The sequence below is a fragment of the Papio anubis genome, chromosome 1 (genome assembly GCF_008728515.1).
Source record: "Papio anubis isolate 15944 chromosome 1, Panubis1.0, whole genome shotgun sequence".
NCBI classification, from domain to species: Eukaryota; Metazoa; Chordata; class Mammalia; order Primates; family Cercopithecidae; genus Papio; species Papio anubis.
In genome coordinates, this window is record NC_044976.1 from 31,649,789 (window position 1) to 31,671,489 (window position 21,701).

Below are 21,701 nucleotides of genomic sequence, written 5' to 3' on the forward strand. Positions count from 1 at the left end.
GAGGCTCTCACTTCGACTCCTCAATAGAACCCGGCCCCCTTCTGCTCGAGTGCCCTCCCATTGGGCAGTGCTGTTATTCGGGAGCCTATGGAAAAGGCCGCGATCGCAACAGGTCCCGCCCCCATGTGTCGCGCCCATTCCGACTTGTTCCAGTGCCAGGGTCCTATTGGCTGAAGACGTCTGAAAGGCAGCAAACGGAGGGGGCCGCCCACCGGCGCTCGCGCGGTTCCTTCTGGGAATTGTGGTCTCAGACGTTCCATTCCCGGGGTGGCGCCGCTCGGACTCCGCGTCCCAGCATTCCCTGCACCAGCCCGGGAGCACTTCCGCCCTGTTGTGAAGTGGGTGTCTCGGTGGGTGAGTCCGGGTGGCGGGGCGGGGGCAGCTGAGACGCAGGCTCTGGGCTGGAGACTTAGGAGGTGGTGGTGACACAGGGGACTGGGGAAGGTGAGAGTGGAGAAAGAAGCTTATATGTGGTGGTGGAGGGTGAGGGACGGTCAGAGGATGTAGCGGCCGGAGATGGGAAGGGTCATACAGGGGTCGGGGATGAGGAGGCGACAGAGGGCCCTGGGAATGAGGAGGGCCTTAGAAAGGTCTGAAGGTAGGGGGTTGAGGGAGGTTTTGGAGGTGGGAGAGCCATAGAAAGGTCTGGAGACCACAGAGGAAAGGATAGAGGGTCTGGGGCCCTGGCAAGAAGTGAAGAGGGCCTGAGCTTGAAGCCTGACCTTAAAAATAGTGTTTCAATCTCAACCTTCCCGTCTAGAACAAGCATATCTAATTTGTTACCTCCCTAATGATTGTTACCTCTGGAACCCAGTGGATGGGACTGGCTATTGTGTTCTGCCCCAAACCTGCACTTCTTTCCTTATACCTTATGGAAGTCACTGGCACCATCATCCCATTTACCTACTTACCTACCTACCTACCTACCAACCAACCTACCTACCTACCTACCTACTTACCCTCTGATTCCTCTTGCATTCTTCCACGTCCAAGGATCTTCCGGTCTTTCAATTTCTTTAATTTATTTTCAGTCGGCCTCTTTCTTGTAGGGTTTTTGCAGAAGCCTTTTCAGTTTCCCAGCATGAACACACACATTGCACCTAGTGTTATCTGTTTAACCTACAAATCTGATTATGCCTTCTGCTTGAAAACCTTCATTGCCTCCCATAACCTGTAAAGTCCAAACACATTGTCCTTCATAAACTCCTTTTGCAGCCTAATCTTCATGCACCTCACACTCCAGGGCTGTCAAGATTTTCCTCATTTCCTGGGTAGGCCATTTGGTTTTCTGTCATTATAAACACTGTTCTCTCAGCTTAGAATATTCTCTCCTTGTCCCTCACCTTCTTTGCCAAGAGAACTACTTTAACTTAAAAAAAAAAAAAAAATTCAACTCTTACTTTGCTCAATTTCCTTAAGCAAATTAAGTCACCCCCAACCCTCAGCTTCCATAAATTCTTCTATTACCACATTTGATCATAATTATCTGTGACTTGTGTGTCTCTTCCACTAGACTGTGAACATCTCCAGGACAGGAACAGTGTCTCAGTCACCTCTGTTTCCCCATTGCCCAGTCTAGAGCAGTAAACACTTGATGTAAAGCAGTAAATACTTGATGTATGTGTGAATGAAGACTATGCAGGGTAAGCTTTGCTATGCCAGCCTTGAAGACTTCTATTTCCAGTGGATTTCCAGGGCAGGAGCTTTAGTCTTCCCCTGCCTGGCAGGGCTATCTGCTGGAAGCTGAAGCTGATTCATTGCCAATGGGAGTTTAAGCCAGGGGTGACAAATACATGGAATGTGTACTGCCAGTGCCCCTTCTTGTGTCCCTGGCAGTCATGGCTAATTGGTTGGTTCACAGCACATATTCACACAGTACTCAGAGCCCTCAGCACACTACTCTAGGCAGCCACTTCCAGTTGATTGAAGTTTCTGCTTTAAATGAAACCTATTTGCTCTCCCTAACTTAAGCCCTTATGTGTGAGGTCTGGTCAGCCTGCTTTAAGCCATAGCTTGGACTGTCAGCCAGATGGGCCTGACAGCCTTTGAGAGTTCCCAGTTTTTTCTCTTTGGAGGTCGAAGACCAGTCTTGGCCTTTCCCATGGAACTAGAGAGCATCTTCTCTTCCCTTTTCACTGAGTGGGCTCCTCATGACACATTCATACTTACTACCCTAGGAGTCAAGATGCCCCTCAGCTTCCCTGTGTTTGTAAAGAGATCTTGATTTTGATGGCAGTCAGCACTTATCCCTCATGACCTGGGAGCCTCTGTACTCTTTCTAGGTCTTTGTGGATAGTGAAAGAGAGCCTTGAGATCACTTAGCTGAAGCTAAGTGGCAAAGCAACAGCCCATGCTGAATGAAGTCCACCATCATGCTTTATTTAATCTCATAGTGTGTGAAATAATTTTGAGTTGCTTGCCAACATTTAAAAATCCAGAGTGCTAGCTTCTTTTGGAAAAACTAGCAGGCCTAGGAATATTCTGGGCATATGTTCCCCTGGCACTCTATAGTTGGCTGTAGTGCCCACCCAGTTCACTTCAGTCATTGACTCATTTACATTGCTAGGTCCTTATACCCATTTAAACTTGTAGCCACTGACTCTAGTTTCCTTCCCCCTTGCTCTACCCCATCATACTAATTAAGGAACCTAGGGCAACTGGTGAGTAGGATCAGGCTGTAAGCTGCGGCCTAGCTAGGCAGCCACAGGGTCTACATGACTTGTCCAAAGTAACACAGCTGATTAGTGGCAGGAGTGGAATTAGAACCCCAGTCTGCTCACACCTGCCTTAACGTTCTTTCCACTCTCATCTTAGGAGTTTGGATGACTAGCACATATAGAGGAGGCTATAGGACGTGGTTAAGAAAAATGATTAGAGAAAAGGGATCTGGGCTTAGACCCTAACTCTGCCACTTGCTAGTTGTGTAACCTTAAGTGAATCTTCATAAACACTCAGTTTCCCTTTAGATAATTGAGGATATAGTACAGTCATACCTTAACAGATAATGATATTCTAAGGGTGAAAATCACTTTAGCCAAAAATCACAGTTAGCTTGAAAATCCTTTGGCAAGGAGCCATTTCAGAAACTAACACGCTGCCTTTCAATAAATAAACTAATCAGCACAGCCGGGCTTCTTGTTTGAACATTAGATGAGAATTGGCTTGTGTTAGGGACTGTGTAATATGAAAGACACTTTACTCACCCTCAGTAGAAAGAGAGGCACGAGGGAATCAAGACCAATCTGGTGAATAGCAAAGTCCTTGGTGCCATCACCACATGCTTATTCTCGAACAGATAGTGAACAGAACTGTCTGCACTATTTAAATTATGCTGTTTCTCTCTTTCTTTCTTTTTTTTTTTTCTTTTTCCCGAGACGGAGTCTTGCTCTGTTGCCCAGGCTGGAGTGCAGTGGCTTGATCTCAGCTTATTGCAACCTCCGCCTCCTGGGTTTAAGCAGTTCTCTTGCCTCAGCCTCCCAAGTAGCTGGGATTACAGGTGCGAGCCACCATGCTCAGCTATTTTTTTTTTAAATTTTTTTTATTTTTAGTAGGGATGGGGTTTCACCATGTTGATCAGGCTGGTCTTGAACTCCTGACCTTGTGATCCACCTGCCTCAGCCTCCCAAAGTGCTGGGATTACAGGTGTGAGCCACCACGCCCAACCCTCTTTCTTTCTTTCTGATCTTTGTAGTGGAAGTTACAGGTCAGTGAAATGCAGCTCAACACCTAATGAGACTCCAGTTGCTGCCTGGAGGATTCAGTGAGATTATGAATGTGGAACACAGCGCTGTGCCTGGCACCTTGTGGGCACTCAGTAAAGGGGTACTCTTAGAAATTGGTGGTCCTAATGAGGCTCGATATTCCTGGTCGTCTGGGAACCGAGGAATGCCCCGGTCCATTTTCCCCTGTTCACTTCTGTGTGAAGTCAACCGGCTGTTGGCCGACTCTGTTGGCCTCTCTCCCCCCACAACAGCCTGCTATCCATACTTCAGTCTAACTTCCTTAGACTGGAAAAGGTTATGGTGATATATGGTCCCTGGGGCTTTCCGATTTCTATTTGAAACAAACCTTTGGGAGTTTCAAGTCTTTCCAGGAGAAAATACCTATTATCTGAGACTCTGAGCTTTGGGCCTGGTATGACTGCTAATTGCCTATTTTGTTGTGGTGTCCTCTTTATGCAGGAATGCAATTGTCTTTGCTTGCTTATTGACTGTCTGTCTCACTAGACTGTAATTTTCTTGAAGGTAGGGACTGTCAGTCCCAGCTACTGTTAGATCTGTAGCTTCCAAACAGGGTTTAGCAGGTACTCTATAAATGATTGATGAATTACTCCTTGTGTGAGAGGGTGACAGAAATATGTTTGAACTCATGCATCAGTAAGGTTGTGGTTCAAAAAGAAATTTCATGAAAGGTGAATTCTTTAGTTTAATATAAATTATGGATCATCCGTATCCCATCAGGCTTTTGATATACCAGGTTTATTATTTTAATAAATGGTAATAAAACTTTTTAATGGCCCTGCTATTTATCAGATACTGGGTTGAGCACTGTGGATACAGCAATGAGTAACATACAATACTGGTTCTAGTAATATAGTCTAATGGGGCTGTCAGATGTAGCAACTGGTAACTACAATAGTGTAGGATAATACCTATATTAGAGGTATGTACCAATTGCTTTGGGGATATAGGATTAGGGAGGCAATTCTTGGAGAGCAGGACATGAAAAGGGCATGTCAAGGAACTCCTATCAAAGGAGGTGACACTTGAGCTGGTAGTTGAAGGATGAATAGGAAGTTGCCAGGTAGTCATGAGTGGTGCTTTAGGCCTCTTCCTAAGTATATGGAGGCCTTTAGGGCAATACTTTAATTTTTATTACCCTTGCCTTGTTTCTCTTCAGTCCGGTCAGATTGCCCAAAATGAAAAATACCACCATCTCTCCATTCGCAATTCAGTTATGTCGTTCCTACTTGGAAGCAGCTAATGATCTCCTTTGAGTGGGCATTTTTTTATGTCACCCAGACTTGTTGGGACAACACAGTGAGCTCAGTTTTTCAGATAACCCAGCATGGGTGCCATCAGAGAGGCTGTAATCTCCTTGGGGACAACATAGATACACATATCCTTCTCATACAGTGTCTCATACAGTGTAGAAAGTGGTAAGTGTCACAGAGACATGGAAATAAAAGAGAAAGGAATTCCTTTTGGCATGAGCAGGACGGTCATTTATTTTTTATCTAGTGTGCACAGAAAGGGATTAATTGTAATTCTTGCTTAATGATACACCATCATCATTAGTCGATCATTCATGACTTTATCATTTATTCAGTACTCCCTATATATGCTGAGCACTGTGCTAGGTCTCTTGGGAAGCTAATGATCTAGTGGGTAAGAAAATTACAGTAAAGGATGATCAGGGCTATGGTAGAGAAAATATAAGATGCTATGGGAGCTTGCGGTCGAGGACTGAATCTTGTTTCAGGTTGCAGGGAAGGCCTCATGGAAAAAGTGCAATTTAAGCTGAGACCTTGCTAGCTGAAGGAAGGGAGGAGCCCATTCCCAAAGGAGACCTTCCCAAAGAGGGGAAGGTTCAGAGGGCAGCTTGGTGTAAGATCTGGAAGCTGTGCTTCTGGAGCACCATGACTAGTGGACCATGGTAAAGAGATGAGTTGGAGACTTGGGTAAGGCTTGCACTTTAAAACCTGAGGGAAATGGGAGATCACTGGAGGGTGTTTAGCAGGGAGGTGGTGTAGTCAGGCTTTGATCTAGTTTGGTTGTTGTGCCAAGAATAGAGCAGAGGTTGGGGTGAGGTGAGTGGAGGCAGGGACGTGTTAGGAGACTGATCAGGTGGAAGACATGATGATTCTCTGCACTGAAGTGGTAGCATTGGAGTTGGAGATGCCAAGTGGACACAGTGTGGTGATGAATTGATTTGGATCTTAGAGAATGATAATGACCAGGTTTCTGGTGTGGAGAACTTGATGGCAGTGCCTTCACTGAAGGGGGAGCTTCAGAAGGCAGACATGATTGCAGGAGAAAATAACGAATCCAGTTTTTGACTCATTGAGTTTGAGGTGCCTAAGGGACAGTCAAGTAGAAATGTCATGAAGGGGTTTGGATTTTGGGGTCTGGAGATCTGGAAACAGGTCCTTGCTGGAGTTTTAGGAGTCACGTATAGGGATGGTGAATAATGCCAAATGGGTGGGATGACCAGGGGATAGCATGGAGTTGTTGGATTTTGCAAGGAGAACATCAAGCTTTACGATTCGAGAAGAAAGGCCTTATGGAGGGGGTGACATTTGGAACCCAATTTGAGGGAAGGTTGGACTTTGGACATGTGTAGGAGGGAGGAAGTCTATACTGGGCCAGATCATGGAGGTGTGGGATGCCAGGCTAAGGTGTTCAGTCATGACCTAGAGGATTGAATACTGTACTGTCTTCCTCCAAAGTGGGAGGCTCAAATGAGATATTAATTGACATTTTGTGAGCACTCACTGTGTGTCAGACACTGGTCTAAGCTTTTTATATATATCCCTCATCTAATCAGCCCAGCAATCAAGTAAGGTAGGTGCTACTGGCTTTGGTGCGGGATTGTGGCCTCACTTCCTGCCTATGGGAAAGGGGCATCTCTTAGCACTTCTGCCCCCATGCAAAGGTGATGGAAGGTATGGGGTAAGGGGGATAATGAAGCTTCTGCATCCTTTTGCTTACACTCTCTCATTTGTCTTTCTACCTTAGAGCTTTGGGGAGCAGTCCCTTTTCTAGGAGCCTCTTGAAGGACTCACCATAGATGCAGGAAGACATTGGATGAGGACAGCACAGCTGAAGTGAGGCGTCTAAGGTAGACAATGGCTGTGGCCCTGGAATTGCAAGCCCAGGCGTCTCTGCAGCCAGAGCCTGAAGAACTCCTGATTGTGAAACTGGAAGAGGACTCATGGGGATCAGAATCCAAACTCCGGGAGAAGGACCGCGACTCTGTCTCCAGCCCAGAGGCCTCCCGCCAGCGCTTCAGGCAATTCCAATACAGGGATGCAGCTGGACCCCATGAGGCCTTCAGCCAGCTCTGGGCTCTTTGCTGTCGTTGGCTGAGGCCGGAGATCCGTCTCAAAGAGCAGATCCTGGAGCTGCTGGTGCTGGAGCAGTTCCTGACTATCTTGCCTAGGGAGGTCCAGACCTGGGTGCAGTCACGCCACCCTGAGAGTGGTGAGGAGGCTGTGGCCCTGGTGGAGGATTGGCACCGAGAGACCAGGACTGCAGGACAGCCGGTGAGACAGTCTCTTCCAAGGAGTGGGTCAGGCAAGGCAGTGTTGTTGTGACTAGGTTAATAATTGCCAAATTCACAATAAAAATAACAATAGTTATTGAGAACTGACACTTATTGACCACTACTGTATACCAGGCAGTGTTCTAAGTGCTTTACATGTGTTAACCCACTTAGTCCTGTCAACAATTTAATGAGATAGGTACTGTTATCCTGATTTTACCAGTGAGAAAACGGAGACAGAGAAAAGATAGGTAAGTTGCCCGGGTCTGAACAGCTGCTAGATGGTAGAGTCAGGATTTGAACTCAGGCATTCTAACTCTAAAGCTTGTATGCCTAACCACTACTCCAGACTGCCTCCCACTACCATATTCACAATATGATTAACTTGTGTTTTATACCTAACAAAACCTTTTTACATATGTGATCTCTCTGAGTGCTTATAGCAGTAATGTAGATAGACAGAAATAGTACTGTTGCCCCCATTTTATAGATTAAACTAAGAACCAAGAAGTTGGCCAGGAGTGGTGGCTCACACCTGTAATCGTAGCACTTTGGGAGGCTGAGGCAGGTGGATTGCTTGAGCTCAGGAGTTCAAGACCAGCCTGGGCAACATGGCGAAACCCTGTCTCTACAAACAGTACAGATGAAACAAAACAAAATGCCAAGTGGCCCACAAAGGTCATCAGTGAGTAGACCAGAGCCTAAAGCCAAATCCTTAGGTTCCAAGGTCATTGTTCTTTCTACTGCATATCAGATGCCTCCTCTGCAAACCATGGGAATTAAAATACCTTTGAGCCATAAGGCTCAAATGAGATATTAATTGACATTTTGTGAGCACTCACTGTGTGTCAGATACTGGTCTAAGCTTTTTATATATGTCCCTCATCAACCCAGCAGTCCAGTAAGGTAGGTGCTATTATCATTGCCATTTGTCAAATGGGTAAACACAGATGGAGAGATCAGTAACTTATCTAACTTTATATAACTGTGTGATAGAGCTGAGGTAAGGGAAATGAAAGTATGGATTTAACATTTGCAGTTTCAACAATTTGCAAGTGACCACCGAAGGCCCATGATGTAATGCATAGTTTTGCTATGACACAAATTTTGAATCCTGCTTCAAAGCTGGTATATGTAGAACAGATCCTTTGGCTGGATCCAGAACCTTCATCTAAACATGACTGTTTTTCTCCACTTGTTATAGTTGGTAATTCTTGTGATATTTTACTTACCCACATTTTGCTGGGGGAAATTACAGGTTTGGGAACATATCCCTTGCAAATGGCAGGGGTTTTCTGTACATTTAAACTGTAAAGTTCTATACAGTGTGAGATTGGGGGAGCAAAGTTTAAGAACTGTGACTTTGCTCTTTGGATTCCTTTACAAACTGATTGAAGAGATAGGGAGAGTAATATATAAAGTTACAGAACTAAGTATAAGAGAGCGTGCCTTATTTTAGTATACCACCCCACCCCCCTATATTATTTCCTTTAAAGAAACCAGCTATTTGTCTTAAGTGGCAGTGAAGAAACAAATGGGAGTTTTAGGGCTTCAGAGTTGGAAGATAAAGAACTTGAGACCCAGAGATGAAAACTGATTTAAATCAGGGTCTTTATAATTCTTCATCTGTAAAATGAGAGGTTGGACTAGACCAAAGGTTCACAAATTATGGGCCTGTGAGCTGACCAAAAGTTGAACTGCTTCTAAATTTGAGAAGAAAATAAGGTAATGGAATCTTCTCTATTATGTATTTTTGTTTTTACTGTGACTTTTTTTTTTTTTATTATTTTTAAACTTTCCTACTTGCTCCTGAGTGCTCACAAATTTCAAAACAAATGGACAAGTAGCGGAGGAGCTTGTTTTTTTTCAGGTGCAAATGTAGGTTACGATCTTACATTGCAAGATATATAACTTAGTTACATTCTCTGCAAGTAAAATTTTTCAAGTCTTAATAACGGGATGAAATATAGTTATAATATTCGTCACAGTGAACCACCACCTGAAAAAGGTTGGTGCCTACAGGACTAAATGTCCCCTAAGATAGTTTCCTAAAAGGGATCTTTCAGCTGTGCTATTTTGTGATTGTTACCTTGTTTCTTCTGTCATCATCATCTTGTTGAATCCCCCTCTCCCTCAGATGCCCGCTCCATCAGGTGCACAGGGATTTTTAAAAAACAGGCTTTATTTTTTAGAGCAGTTTTAGGCTCACAGCAAAATTGAGGAGAAGGTACAGAGAGTTCACATCCCTCCCCCACAAACCTCCCTAACTATCAACATCCCTGCACCAGAGCAATGCATTTATTACCATTGATGAACCTACATCGATACATCAGTATCATCACTCAAAGTAGCGGTTTATGTTAGGGCTCTTAATGTTACTCATTCTGTATGTTTTGACGGAATGTATAACATTAAAAACCCTATTATAAACTGTATCTACCATTATAGTGACATAGTAACATGTGTCTACCACTGTAGTGACATACAGAGTAGCTTCACTGCTGTAAAAACCCTCTGTGTTCTACCTGTTTATTCCTCCTTTCCCCCAACCCCTGGCAACACTGATCTTTTTACTGTCTCCATAGTTTTGCCTGTTAAAAAATGTTACATAGCTGGAATCATACAGTATATAGCCTTTTCAGATTGGCTTCTTTTACTTAGTAGTATACATTTAAATTTCTTCCATGTCTTTTCATGGCTTGTTAGCTCATTTCTCTTTAATGCTTGATAATATTCCATTGTGTGGATGCACCACAGTTTATTTATCTACTCACCTACTGAAGGACCTCTTGGTTCCATCTAAGTTTTGGCAGTTATGTATGAAGCTGCTGTAAATATTCATATGCAGGTTTTTGTGTGGACATAGTTTTCAGTTCTTTTGGGTAAATACTAAGGGACATGATTGCTGGATCATATAGTAAGAGTATGTTTATGTTTGTAAGAAATTGCCAAACTGTAGTCCAAAGTGGCTGTACCATTTTGCATTTTTACTAGCAATGAATGGGAGTTCTTGTTGCCCCACATCCTTGCCAGCATTTGGTGTTTCGGATTTTGGCCATTCTAGTAGGTAGATAGTGGTATTTTATTGTTGTTCGAATTTGCAATTCACTAATAACCTACCATGTTATACATGTTTTCATATGTTTACTTGTCATCTGTATATTTTCTTTGGTGAGGTGACCGTTCAAGTCTTGCCCATTTTTAAATTGGGTTGTTTGTCTTCTTACTGTTGAGTTTTAAGAGTTCTTTGTATGTTTGGGGTAACGGTCCTTTATCAGATGTGTGTTTTGCAAATATATTCTCCCAGTCTGTGGCTTGTCTTCTCATTCTCTTGACAGTATCTTTCATAGAGCAGAATTTTTTAATTTTAATGGAGTCCAGCTTATCAATTATTTCTTTCATGGATAGTGCCTTTGATTTTGTGTCTAAAAAGTCATTGCTATACCTAACATTATCTCATTTTTCTCCTATATTTTAGGAATTTTGTAGTTTTTCATTTAACATTAAGGTCTGTGATCCATTTTGAGTTGATTTTTGTGAAGGATATAAGCTTTTTTTTTTTTTCATGTGATATCCAGTTTTAGTATCATTTTTTGAAAACATTATCTTTGATTCACTGTATTACCTTTACTCCTTTATCAAAATTCAGTCGACTGTCTTTATGTGGAACTATTTCTGGGGTCTCTATTCTGTTCCATTGATCACTTTATTCTTTTGCCAATACTACACTGTCTTGATTACTGTAGCTTTATGGTAAATCTTGAAGTCAGGTGTGTCAGTCCTTTGGTTTTTTTCCTTCTCCTTCAATATTGAGTTGGTTATTCCAGGTCTTTGCTTCTTCATATAAACTGCACATGGCCAGGTGCAGTGGCTCACACCTGTAATCGCAGCACTTTGAGAGGACAAAGCAGGTGAATTGCCTGAGCCCAGGAGTTTGAGAACAGCCTAGGTAACATGATGAAACCCCATTGCTATTGGAAAAAAAAAAAAAGCAAATGAACAAAAAAGACTTTACAGTTTGTTGATATCCACAAGATAAACTTCTGTGATTTTGACTGGGCGTTAAATCTGTAGATCAAATTGGGAAAAGCTGACATCTTGATGACAGTGAGCCTTTCTATCTGTGAACATGGAATATCATTCCATTTATTTAGTTCTTCTTTGACGCCTTTCTTTTTTTCCGCATGTAAATCTTCTACATATTTTCTTAGATTTATGCCTAAATACTTCATTTTTTTTTTTTTGGAGGAGAATGTAAATGTTATTATGCCTTTAATTTCAAATTCTACTTGTTTCATTGTTGGTATATAGGAAGGCGATTGACTTTTGCATATTTGCATATTTGTACCCTGCAACCTTGCTATAACTGCTTATTAGTTCCCAGAGGTTTTTTTTTGTTGATTCTTTCAGATTTTCTACATAGACAATCATGTCATTTGTTAACAAAGACAGTCTTTTTCATTCTTCCCAATCTATGTACCTTTTGTTTCCTTTCTTATCTTGTATTAGTCTGGACTTCCAGTATGAAGGAATAGTGAGAGAGAACATCCTTGCGTTTTTCCTGGTCTTAGTGCAAAAGCATTGTGTTTCTTAGCATTAAGTAGGATGTTAGCTCTAGGTTTTCTGTAGATGTCCTTTATCAAGTTGAGGAAGTTCCCCCCTATTCCTAGTTTGCCAAGTTTTTATCATGTGTATTGGATTTTGTCAAATGCTTTTTCTGCATCTGTTGATATAATATATGATCATGTGATTTTTCATTTTTTGTCTGTTGATGTGATGGGTTACGTTAACTGATTTTCAAATGTTGGACCAGGCTTGCATACCTGGGATAAATCCCACTTGGTTGTAGTGTGTAATTTCTTTTTTATACATTGTTGGATTTGATTTGCTAATATTTTGTTGAGGATTTTTGCATTTTTTGTTTGTTTGTTTGTTTTTGAGATGGCATCTCATTGGTTCTGTCGCCCAGGCTGGAGTGTAGTGGCATGATCTCAGCTCACTGCAACCTCTGCCTCCCAGGTTCAAGCGAGTCTCCTGCCTCAGCCACACGAGTAGCAGGGACTACAGGCACCCACAACCACACCTGGCTGATTTTTGTGTTTTTAGTAGAGATGGGGTTTCACCATGTTGGCCAGGCTGGTCTCGAACTCCTGACTTTGTGATCTGCCTGCCTCGGCCTCTCAAAGTGCTGGGATTATAGGTGTGAGCCACCGCACCTGGCCGATTTTTGCATCTTTGTTCATGATGAATATTGGTTTGTAGCTTTCTTGTCTTGTAAGTAATTTCTTTGGTTTTGGTATTAGGGTAAATGCTGGCTTTATAGAATAAATAAGGAAATATTCCCTCTGCTTCTATCTTCTGGAGGAGATAGTAGAGAATTGTTATAATTTCTTCCTTAAATGTTTGGTAGAATTCACCAGTAGACCCATCTGAGCTTGGTGCTTTCTGTTTTGAAGGTTATTAATTATTTAGTCAATTTCCTTAATAGATATGGGCCTATTCAGATTGTTTATTTTTGTGTGAGTTTTGGCAGATGGGGTGGGTAAAGGAATTGGTCTTTTTCATCCAGGTTATCAAGTGTGTGGCCACAGATATTCCTTTATTAACCTTTATGTAGTTTATAATATTCTTTTATTATACTTTCATTGTCCTTGGAATCTGTAGTGATATCTCTGTTTTCATTTCTGATATTAATAATTTGTTTTCTGTCTTCTTTTCTTTTTTATTTTTGAGACAGATTCTTGCTCTGTGACTCCGGCTGGAGTGTAGTGGTGGGACCTTGGCTCACTGCACCCTCCGCCTCCTGGGCTTAAGCAATCCTCCTGCCTCAGCCTCCCACGTAGCTGGGACTACAGGACCACACCACCAGGCCCAGCTAATTTTTGTATATTTTTTGTTGTTGTTGAGATGGGATTTCACCATGTTGCCCAAGCTGGTCTTGAACTCCTGGGTTCAAATGATCCACTGCCTTGGCCTTCCAGAGTGCTGGGATTACATGTGTGAGCCATCGTGCCTGGACTGTCTTTTTTCTTAGTCTGACTAGAGGCTTATTGATGTTATTAATCTTTTCAAAGAACTAGCTTTTGGTTTTGTTGATTTTCTGTATTGATTTCCTGTTTTAAATATCATTATTTCTGCTTTAATTTTTATTTCTTTTCTTCTGCTTACTTTGGATTTAATTTGCTCTTCTTTTTTCTAGGTCTTATGTTGGTGTACCTGTGTCCCTGGACTCTGACCTTTGCCAGTGCTTCCCAATTTTTTCCCCATCTGAGGTGGCACAGGATGCCTAGAGGGGGCTGCACTGGGTATTTCTCATCTTCCATGTGGAAGAGTAGAGGGAGCTGGAATCGCATATTTCTCTTCCGACAGTTAGGTTAGGCTTTGGTAAAACAGTTTCTGCTGAGGACAGACATTACTAAGAAGAGCAGCATGCCCTGGCATATTTCAAAATGGTTCCTTTTTCCTGCCATCTGCCATAAGCAAGAAGAGATTTTTCTCTGATATTAACTGTGAGGATCTGGTTGAACTCCTGGAGATAAAACTTATGAAAATGTGCCCCTGCTCAGTAATTAAGTGCCCTGGAGTTTTTACCTCTCAGAGTTGTCCGCACTGTCCTTCCAGCAGTTCGTCAATTACAGTTTAGGTTTTTCTCCCCGGCACTAGTTCCCAGACGCTTCTGCTCCACTAAGTTGTGATTCTCTGATTCCACCTGTTTGTCTCTCCAATTTTGGGGAGAGTGGTTTGTGGCCTCACTTCTCTGACAGATCTAGGAAGAGTTGTTGATTTTTCAGTTTGTTCAGCTTTTTACTTGTTACTGTAGAGTCTAGAGTGGCAAATTCTAGACTCTACAGACTTCTTGGAAACTAGAAGTTTGACCTACTAATTTTTTGCCTCCTGGTTGTCACTTGAATCTACTTCTTTCTGTGTCCAAAACTACTATCCATGGAATCAGAGTCTTTGCTTAGGGATGGTAATGGTTGGAGGAACTGGGGTTGAGAGTAAAGATTGTTGTTGAATTTAGTCACACCGTTCCTCTGTAGATTATAATGATAACAAAGTGAATTTTTTTTAACATGACCATATAAGAAGATTGATTGATAAGCAGATGTTTTCTCCCTGTGAAGTCACACAGGACACTGATGGATCTTCTTATTTGGAATGGCCCTTGATGCTCGTGGCCCATTCCTATATGTCTTCTCAATGGTAAAAACCCTGCTCTGTGAGTGGATTTGGATTTTCAGGCCAACCAAAAAAGTTTTACAGCTAAGTTTGGCAAACTCAGTAAGTTAATGAAGATAGTTGTTGTTATTTTGGTTCAAAAAAATAAGACTCAGAGCAGTATATCTAGTCATAAGTTTTTGTATACAAAAGAGGGAAGCTAAGAATACACATTTACATTTGCTTGTATCTAGAAAGAAACTCTAAAAGAATGAAGAACATGGATTTCCTGTGATGAGAAGAGGGGAAAAGAACAGGATCGACGGGATGGAGATGGATAGGGGTGGGGCATTTTCACTGAATATACCCCTGTATGTATTTTCTGTTTTTAAACCATGTGAGTCTATTATCTATTGAAAAAAAATTGAAATACATTTTTAAAAGTTAGGTGTTTTTATAAAGTATTGAGATTGTTATATTGTTGAGGTTTTACAGCCAGGATAACACCTTGACCTCTCTACCTCTGAACTTGGAACCAGCTGAGAAATAGAGATAAGAAATTAGCTGTATGATTGATGAAGTTGACTGGGTAATGTTATTTTAGTTGATTATTCCTTTTTGTTTTAAATATCTTCTCTATATCTCTGAGTACCTTTTTCTTTTTGCCTGAAATCCAACATTGAAATGAAAATTGCCACTTCCTTTTTCCTTTTGAGTTAGAGTGCCTTGTCTTTTACGTGTCCTTCTAGTTTAAGATTAACAACACGTACTTTTATCTTATTTTAAAATTCCAGCTAATTTCTTTTTTTGAAACAAGATCTCACTCTGTTGTCCAGGCTGGAGTGCAGTGGCATGATCATAGCTTACTGTTACTTCAAACTTCTGGGCTCAAGTGATCTTTCTGCCTCAGGCTCCTGAGTAGTTGGGGGTACAGGCATGTGCCACCATACCTGGTTAATTTTATTTATTTATTTATTATAGAGGTGAGGGTCTTGCTGTGTTGCCCAGGCTGGTCTTGAACCCTTGGCGTCAAGTGATTCCCCTGCCTCAGCCTCCCAAAATGCTAGAATTACAGGCATGAGCCACTGCACCCAGTCTCCATCTATAATTCTTTGCCCTTTTTAAAATTTTTATTTTAAAAATAGCTTTGTCTTTCAGCAGAGATATTTAGAGCAATTGCATTTGGTGTTATGATTTTATCTTTTTTTCCTGTTTTTATGCTTCCCTTTGCCTTTTAATATGCAACTTGGTAACTTTTCTCTCTCTTTGATCACTTAAAAACTAAGCAACCTATTTTTGATGCTTATGGGTTATTTTTTAATGTTACACAAATTTTACATAATTTATCTCTGTGGATCAAAAATGTTTTAAACAGTGGCACTCTCATTGAAACACTTGGATAGCCACCGTGTGTTCAACAGACAGTTCTCATTTGGTGGTATAAATGCTGATCTACCTACCGAACTCACTCTGATGGCTTTCTCATCCTACTTCAAGTCATTTTGGATCTTAAAAGAGCCTGTTAGCCTCTGGACCACAGTTATACTCAAAATACCGAAGCGGGTCTTACTGAATTGATGAGTGGGAATTTTGGCTATTTGTGTGTAGGAACTGGAATTGTATACAGAAGAGACCAGGCCTTTAAAGACAGGAGAAGAATCTCAGAGCTTCCAGCCGCAGCCAATGGATCCCTGGCCTGAGGGACAGTCCCAGAAGAAGGGGGTGAAGAATACATGCCCTGACCTTCCCAATCATCTAAATGCCAAGATGGCACCACAGCCTTTGAAAGAGAGTGGTGAGTACAAGAATCTGAGAACATTAGGGAATGAGGCCTTCTGCAGGGGAGAGGAATGGGAGGTGAGGAAGGGTGCATGGGGAAGAAGGATGTGCAGAATTCAAGGCAAGGGATAGGCTGCAGTGTGGTGGGCACACTTACTGAGAATAAGCAAGCGTCGTAAAGAGGCTGTGGCTGTGAGTGATGCCAGCATGCCCTGCTGTAGCTGGAGTCCTGCAGCAGGTGTAGGCTGGGACAGGAGTGGGTGGTGACCACAGGAGGTCAGGGCTGGCCTGACATGTGGCACACCACTCGCAGCAGCTTAGGAGCTACACACTCTAGAAGAGAAATAAAGGGGAAGTCTGCACTGGCCATAGGGATAGCCCCAGCTTGATCCAAGTGTGACTTTTGGAAAGCCAATCTCAGAGGGAGGTGATTTTTTGGGAATCAGAGCTTGGGTTTCAGAGACTTTTTCTTTTCCTCAGCTGTCCTCACTCCCCGAGTCCCTACTCTCCCAAAGATGGGGAGCGTTGGAGATTGGGAGGTGACAGCTGAGTCCCAGGTAAGCTGCTATTCGTTCTTCCTTTCCTGTCATTGCTGCTCCTGTGCTCTTGCCCACCCAGTGTTCCTCCTCTCTCTCCATGACCTCTACTCAGCAAAAGGGCATGAGGCCCAGGGTGTTAGCCTTTGCCCTTCACCCCCAGTTTGCTGCGCCCCAAACATCCCCAAACACATGTATGTACCAAACCAAACGGCCATCCTGCTCCTTATGATACCAGCTTCACACATGGTATCCCTCTGTTCCCATCATCTTTCCTGGGGCCTGCTAGGGTTCCTAGGCTGTTGTCAAAGGTCAGTGATGTTTGGGGTCCTTGTCTTGTGCATCTCGTAGGAAGCCCTGGGCCCTGGCAAACATGCTGAGAAGGAGCTCTGTAAAGAACCCCCAGGAGACGACTGTGGGAACAGCGTGTACCTGGGTAAGGAGATGTGCCCTCTGAAGGTGATGTTGTCATGCTTCTGATACACTCAGTTCCCAAAGAGGGTTTTGCCACTCCTTTAAGAATCATGGCTCTGCAGTCTCTGGAATTTCAGACATAGGAAGAAGACTTGCCCTTTGTAGCCAGCACTCTCATGGCAGGGATGGAGGCTGCCTGGAGATGGGGTGGCAGGATGGCTTCCAAGAGCCTGCCCTCTCTGGGTATATTAACTTCCTTACCTCAGTCCATTCACAGACCAGGGGCCAGGGGCCAGGGGCCAGGCCTGGCCTGCTGTCTCAGAAATCTGATTTTTTTCAGCATTGTAAATAGGATCTCTCTCTCAGGCAGACTTCAGTGAACTAAACCCATGAGACCAATGAATTAAACCCAGAAGGAATAAATGTCACAGAGTCCAAAATACCTGAAGCCCATATAACCAGCACAGACTCCTTTCTCTGTGGGCACTCCTATGTGGCAAGTCAAATAATAGGGAGCCGTTTCCCTGTGGAGCCTGGGATCACTGTGCGGGGAGTTAGACACGTGAATAGCTGAAATAGAAGAGACTCTGATAGGCGTGACTCATGGTAAGTTTAGATACCAGAAGCTTACTGGCTACTTGCTTGACAGTGGAACCCCTTTTTACACATGGTATCTGGGGGAGATAGTGTTCAAAGGAACAGACTTTGGGAAATGCTGAATTAGATTGTCCCTATGCCTTTCGAAACCCTTTTCATCTAGTTTTCTTCAAGTATTTATTTTAATTAGAGGCTTCCTATTTTGTTAGGGCTGGGAGCTGTTGGGATAGCAGTCCTTTAAACATAGCTAACTTTTAAAATTAAGGAAATTAATTTTCTCACATTATTAGAAGTCCTGAGGAGGACATGCTCCAACCACAGTACAGATTAGCTGAGCAATGTCCTAGTGGGTCTTTGTTCTTCTTTCTGTCTGCCATCCTCAGTGTTAGCTCCATATTAAAGCTGTTTTGTTTCATGGTCAAAAGATAGATGCTGGTGGTGGCAATGGATGCCTAGCAGGACAGAGACTCACTAACACACACACACACAGACACACACACACACACACACACCCCTTTCCTCCAGCTGTGGAGTTCAGTCTGATTGGGCCAGTTTAGGTCATGTGCGCATCTGTGGACCAATGAGTCACTCTTATATGATGTTTCATGTTTCATAACAACAACAACAACAAACAAATGAACCAAGCAAACAGGTCACTTAACATTTCTCATATGGTGGTCGTGTTACCTCTTCTCTCCCCCTATTCCTGCAGACATTTTATTGGATCAGCATGGGAATTTCTCGTCAGCCTCTTGCAAGGAAAAGATAGAAGTTTCAGGGAGATTTTGGACAAACATGCTGCTCAGCAGACTGTTTCTACTCTGTCATTTCTCTTCTTCCTTTTGTAGGAGTTCCAGTTTCAAAACCAAGTATCACCTCTGAGAAAGAGCAAGGACCAGAGTTTTGGGGTCTAAGTCTTACAAATTCTGGGAAAAGGAGCACTGCAGCTTACAGCCTGGATAATGAGCCAGCTCAGGCATTGACCTGGAGAGATTCAAGAGCCTGGGAGGAACAATACCAGTGGGATGTGGAGGACATGAAGGTGTCAGGTGTTCACTGGGGCTATGAGGAGACCAAGACTTTCCTGGCAATTTTGAGCGAGTCTCCTTTCTCTGAAAAGCTCCGGACTTGTCACCAGAATCGCCAGGTATATCGGGCCATAGCAGAGCGGCTAAGGGCAAGGGGCTTCCTGCGGACACTGGAGCAATGTCGCTACAGGGTCAAAAACCTCCTACGGAATTACCGGAAAGCCAAGAGCAGCCACCCACCAGGTACCTGCCCCTTCTATGAGGAGCTGGAGGCCCTGGTCAGGGCTCGGACAGCCATCAGAGCCACAGATGGCCCAGGAGAGGCCGTGGCACTCCCCAGGCTCGGGGATAGTGATGCAGAGATGGATGAGCAGGAGGAAGGGGGCTGGGAGCCTGAAGAAATGGCAGAAGACTGTAACGGTGCTGGCCTAGTCACTGATGAGTCTACCCAGGGGCCCAGGATTGCAGGGGCCCCAGCCCTGTTCCAGAGCCGTATTGGTAAGAACATCGGGGTTTAGTCAGATTCAGATTCCAACCCTCCTACCAGCTAGACTGCTATTCCCTGAGTTCAGGGCACAGGCTGCAAGTCTGGATTGAAGCCACTAGAGTGAAGAGCTACGTTCTTTAGGTCATCCTCAAACTCCAACTCTCTTTTCCCGTGACCAAGTCTCTTTGCAAAAGTCTTCTTAGTTATAGAAGGAAACATTTTTAAAGCCTTAAGGGGCCTCAAAGAGTGAATCTGGTATTTCCAAAGGTGTGTCACTGATAGTATGGGATGATCATCGACGTTACATGAATGAACTTGACATTCTTGTATTTATATATTTCTCTTAATTTGTATGAGTGCATCAACCTGTGATTTCACAGATAGCAAATTTAGGTAAAGAGTGATGGCGAGTGAAATATTGAACAGATAATGGCAGAAATCATGACAGCGTAGACTTGAATAATCAATGTCTGGGAAACACCCAGTCATTGTAAAGGTGCAAACATGGAAGTCCAAGAGATGAGGCGTCTTATAGACACACAGGTAGGAGCAGAGCCCGGATCAGAGCCCGTGGCTCCTGCCTGCCGGTTTTACATGGTTGCCTTCCTGGGCTACATCACTTTCCTGCGGAGGAGCTGAGACTAGGCCACCTCCTTTTCATTCCTCTGCAAAGGAGGAAAGTGTGTCCTCATTTGGCCTTTCTTGCAGGACTATTTGAAATTCATTTATGTCTCTAATCTTTAGGAATTCTCAGTTTTCATGTTTTATTAAAAGGAGAATTTATGGCCAGGTGTTCACGCCTGTAATCCCAGCACTTTGGGAGGCTGAGGCGGGCGGATCATGAGGTCAGGAAATCAAGACTATCCTGGACAACATGGTGAAACCCCTTCTGTACTAAAAAAAAATACAAAAATTAGCTGGGTGTGGTGGCGCACGTCTGTAATCCCCAGCTACTCAGGAGGCTGAGGCAGGAGAATTGCTTGAACCCAGGAGGTGGAGATTGCAGTGAGCCGAGATTGCATCACTGCACTCTACCGTGGCGACAAAGTGAGACTCCATCTCAAAAAAAAAAAAAAAAAGAATTTATAAAATAAATAGAGGACAGGTATTGAGTGAATATGGGGAAAATCACATGCATCCCGGTTACAGGCTTTTCCCTGAACTAATCAGCAAAGCCAGGGGCATGGGATCACCTGATATAACTGATATAATATGACTACCTAAGTCCTCACCTTCAGCCAAGACTTGAAGTGTTAATAGAATCTCTTAGAAGAGAGTGAGGGTGGGAAGCTCTGGCTGACTGTCCTAGCATGCCCCTGAGAAGCAAAGGGATATTGCCCAGGTACCTGGATAGTTTCTGACATGCCTATGTTCTAGGTATTTCGAAGGGCAGGTGACTCTATTCTCTGATGACCTAGGCACATCTCATTAAGTCTCACAGTTCTCAACTCTTCACTCCTGACAGCAGGTGTGCACTGGGGCTATGAGGAGACCAAGGCCTTCCTGGCAATTCTCAGTGAGTCCCCATTCTCGGAAAAGCTTCGCACCTGTCACCAGAACAGCCAGGTGTACCGGGCCATCGCAGAGCGGCTGTGTGCTCTGGGCTTCCTGCGGACACTGGAGCAGTGTCGCTACAGATTCAAAAACCTCCTTCGAAGCTACCGGAAAGCCAAGAGCAGCCACCCACCAGGGACGTGTCCTTTCTATGAGGAACTGGACTCACTGATGAGGGCTCGGACTGCAGTCAGGTCCATGGGGACTGTCCGGGAGGCTGCAGGTCTCCCTAGGTGTGGGCAGAGCAGTGCTGAGACTGATGCCCAGGAGGCCTGGGGTGAGGTGGCCGATGAAGATGCTGTCAAACCTGCAACCTTGTGTCCTAAAGCCCCAGACATGGGTAAGCCTGGAGTAATTGGATGTTCTCAAAATCCGTGGGCATGTGGAGAGAGTGAGGAAGCCAGGCTCATTACCTTTTGTCTCTTAACTAAAAGAGAGAATGGTATTGAATAGGAAAAAGATATCAGATTATCCAGTCTTAAGCTTTGTGTGAATCAGTCAGTCAGTCAGTCAGTCATTCTATCTTTTACTAGGTATATCTGGGCAGTTAGAGACTTTATTCAATCCAGTATGACACAGGATATTTGGAATGTACTAGAAGGAGGAGGTGTTCATGATTGAGTACTAAGATAGAGGAGTGTTCCAGGGAAACAGGTTGGCTATGGCTGCTGGGCTGAGCCCCATGGCTCACTTGGTGAGGTCACCATGTCCCAGAGTCCATTCCTCAGCTCTGCAGGACAGAAACATTTGTATGTACCAAAACTTGATCAATTTCATGTTAGTCACATTTATAAGATGTGAGATATAAGATATAAGAATCAAATTCATGTTAGCCAAATTCACAGATGTACGATACAGACACACACCCACACACATATGCTAACT

The 21,701-nt window shown here is 43.5% G+C and overlaps 1 protein-coding gene across 4 annotated transcripts in view; it reads left to right on the forward strand.

Moving 5' to 3' along the window:
- The first annotated feature begins 246 nt into the window (after nt 1–246).
- Nucleotides 247–21,701, forward strand: part of ZSCAN20 (zinc finger and SCAN domain containing 20) — a 28,870-nt gene continuing 7,415 nt past the window's right edge. Inside the window, exons 1-7 of one of the 4 annotated variants that reach the window (XM_009204409.4) lie at nt 247–354; nt 6,738–7,264; nt 16,030–16,216; nt 16,681–16,757; nt 17,088–17,172; nt 18,596–19,273; nt 20,728–21,156. In XM_009204409.4, coding sequence (XP_009202673.1) covers nt 6,848–7,264; nt 16,030–16,216; nt 16,681–16,757; nt 17,088–17,172; nt 18,596–19,273; nt 20,728–21,156 — 1,873 coding nt within the window. In that variant the 5' untranslated portion in view covers nt 247–354; nt 6,738–6,847. The remainder of the gene's footprint in view (nt 355–6,737; nt 7,265–16,029; nt 16,217–16,680; nt 16,758–17,087; nt 17,173–18,595; nt 19,274–20,727; nt 21,157–21,701) is intronic. The other 3 variants (XM_009204420.4, XM_003891545.5, XM_009204426.4) reach the window with 3 other exon arrangements.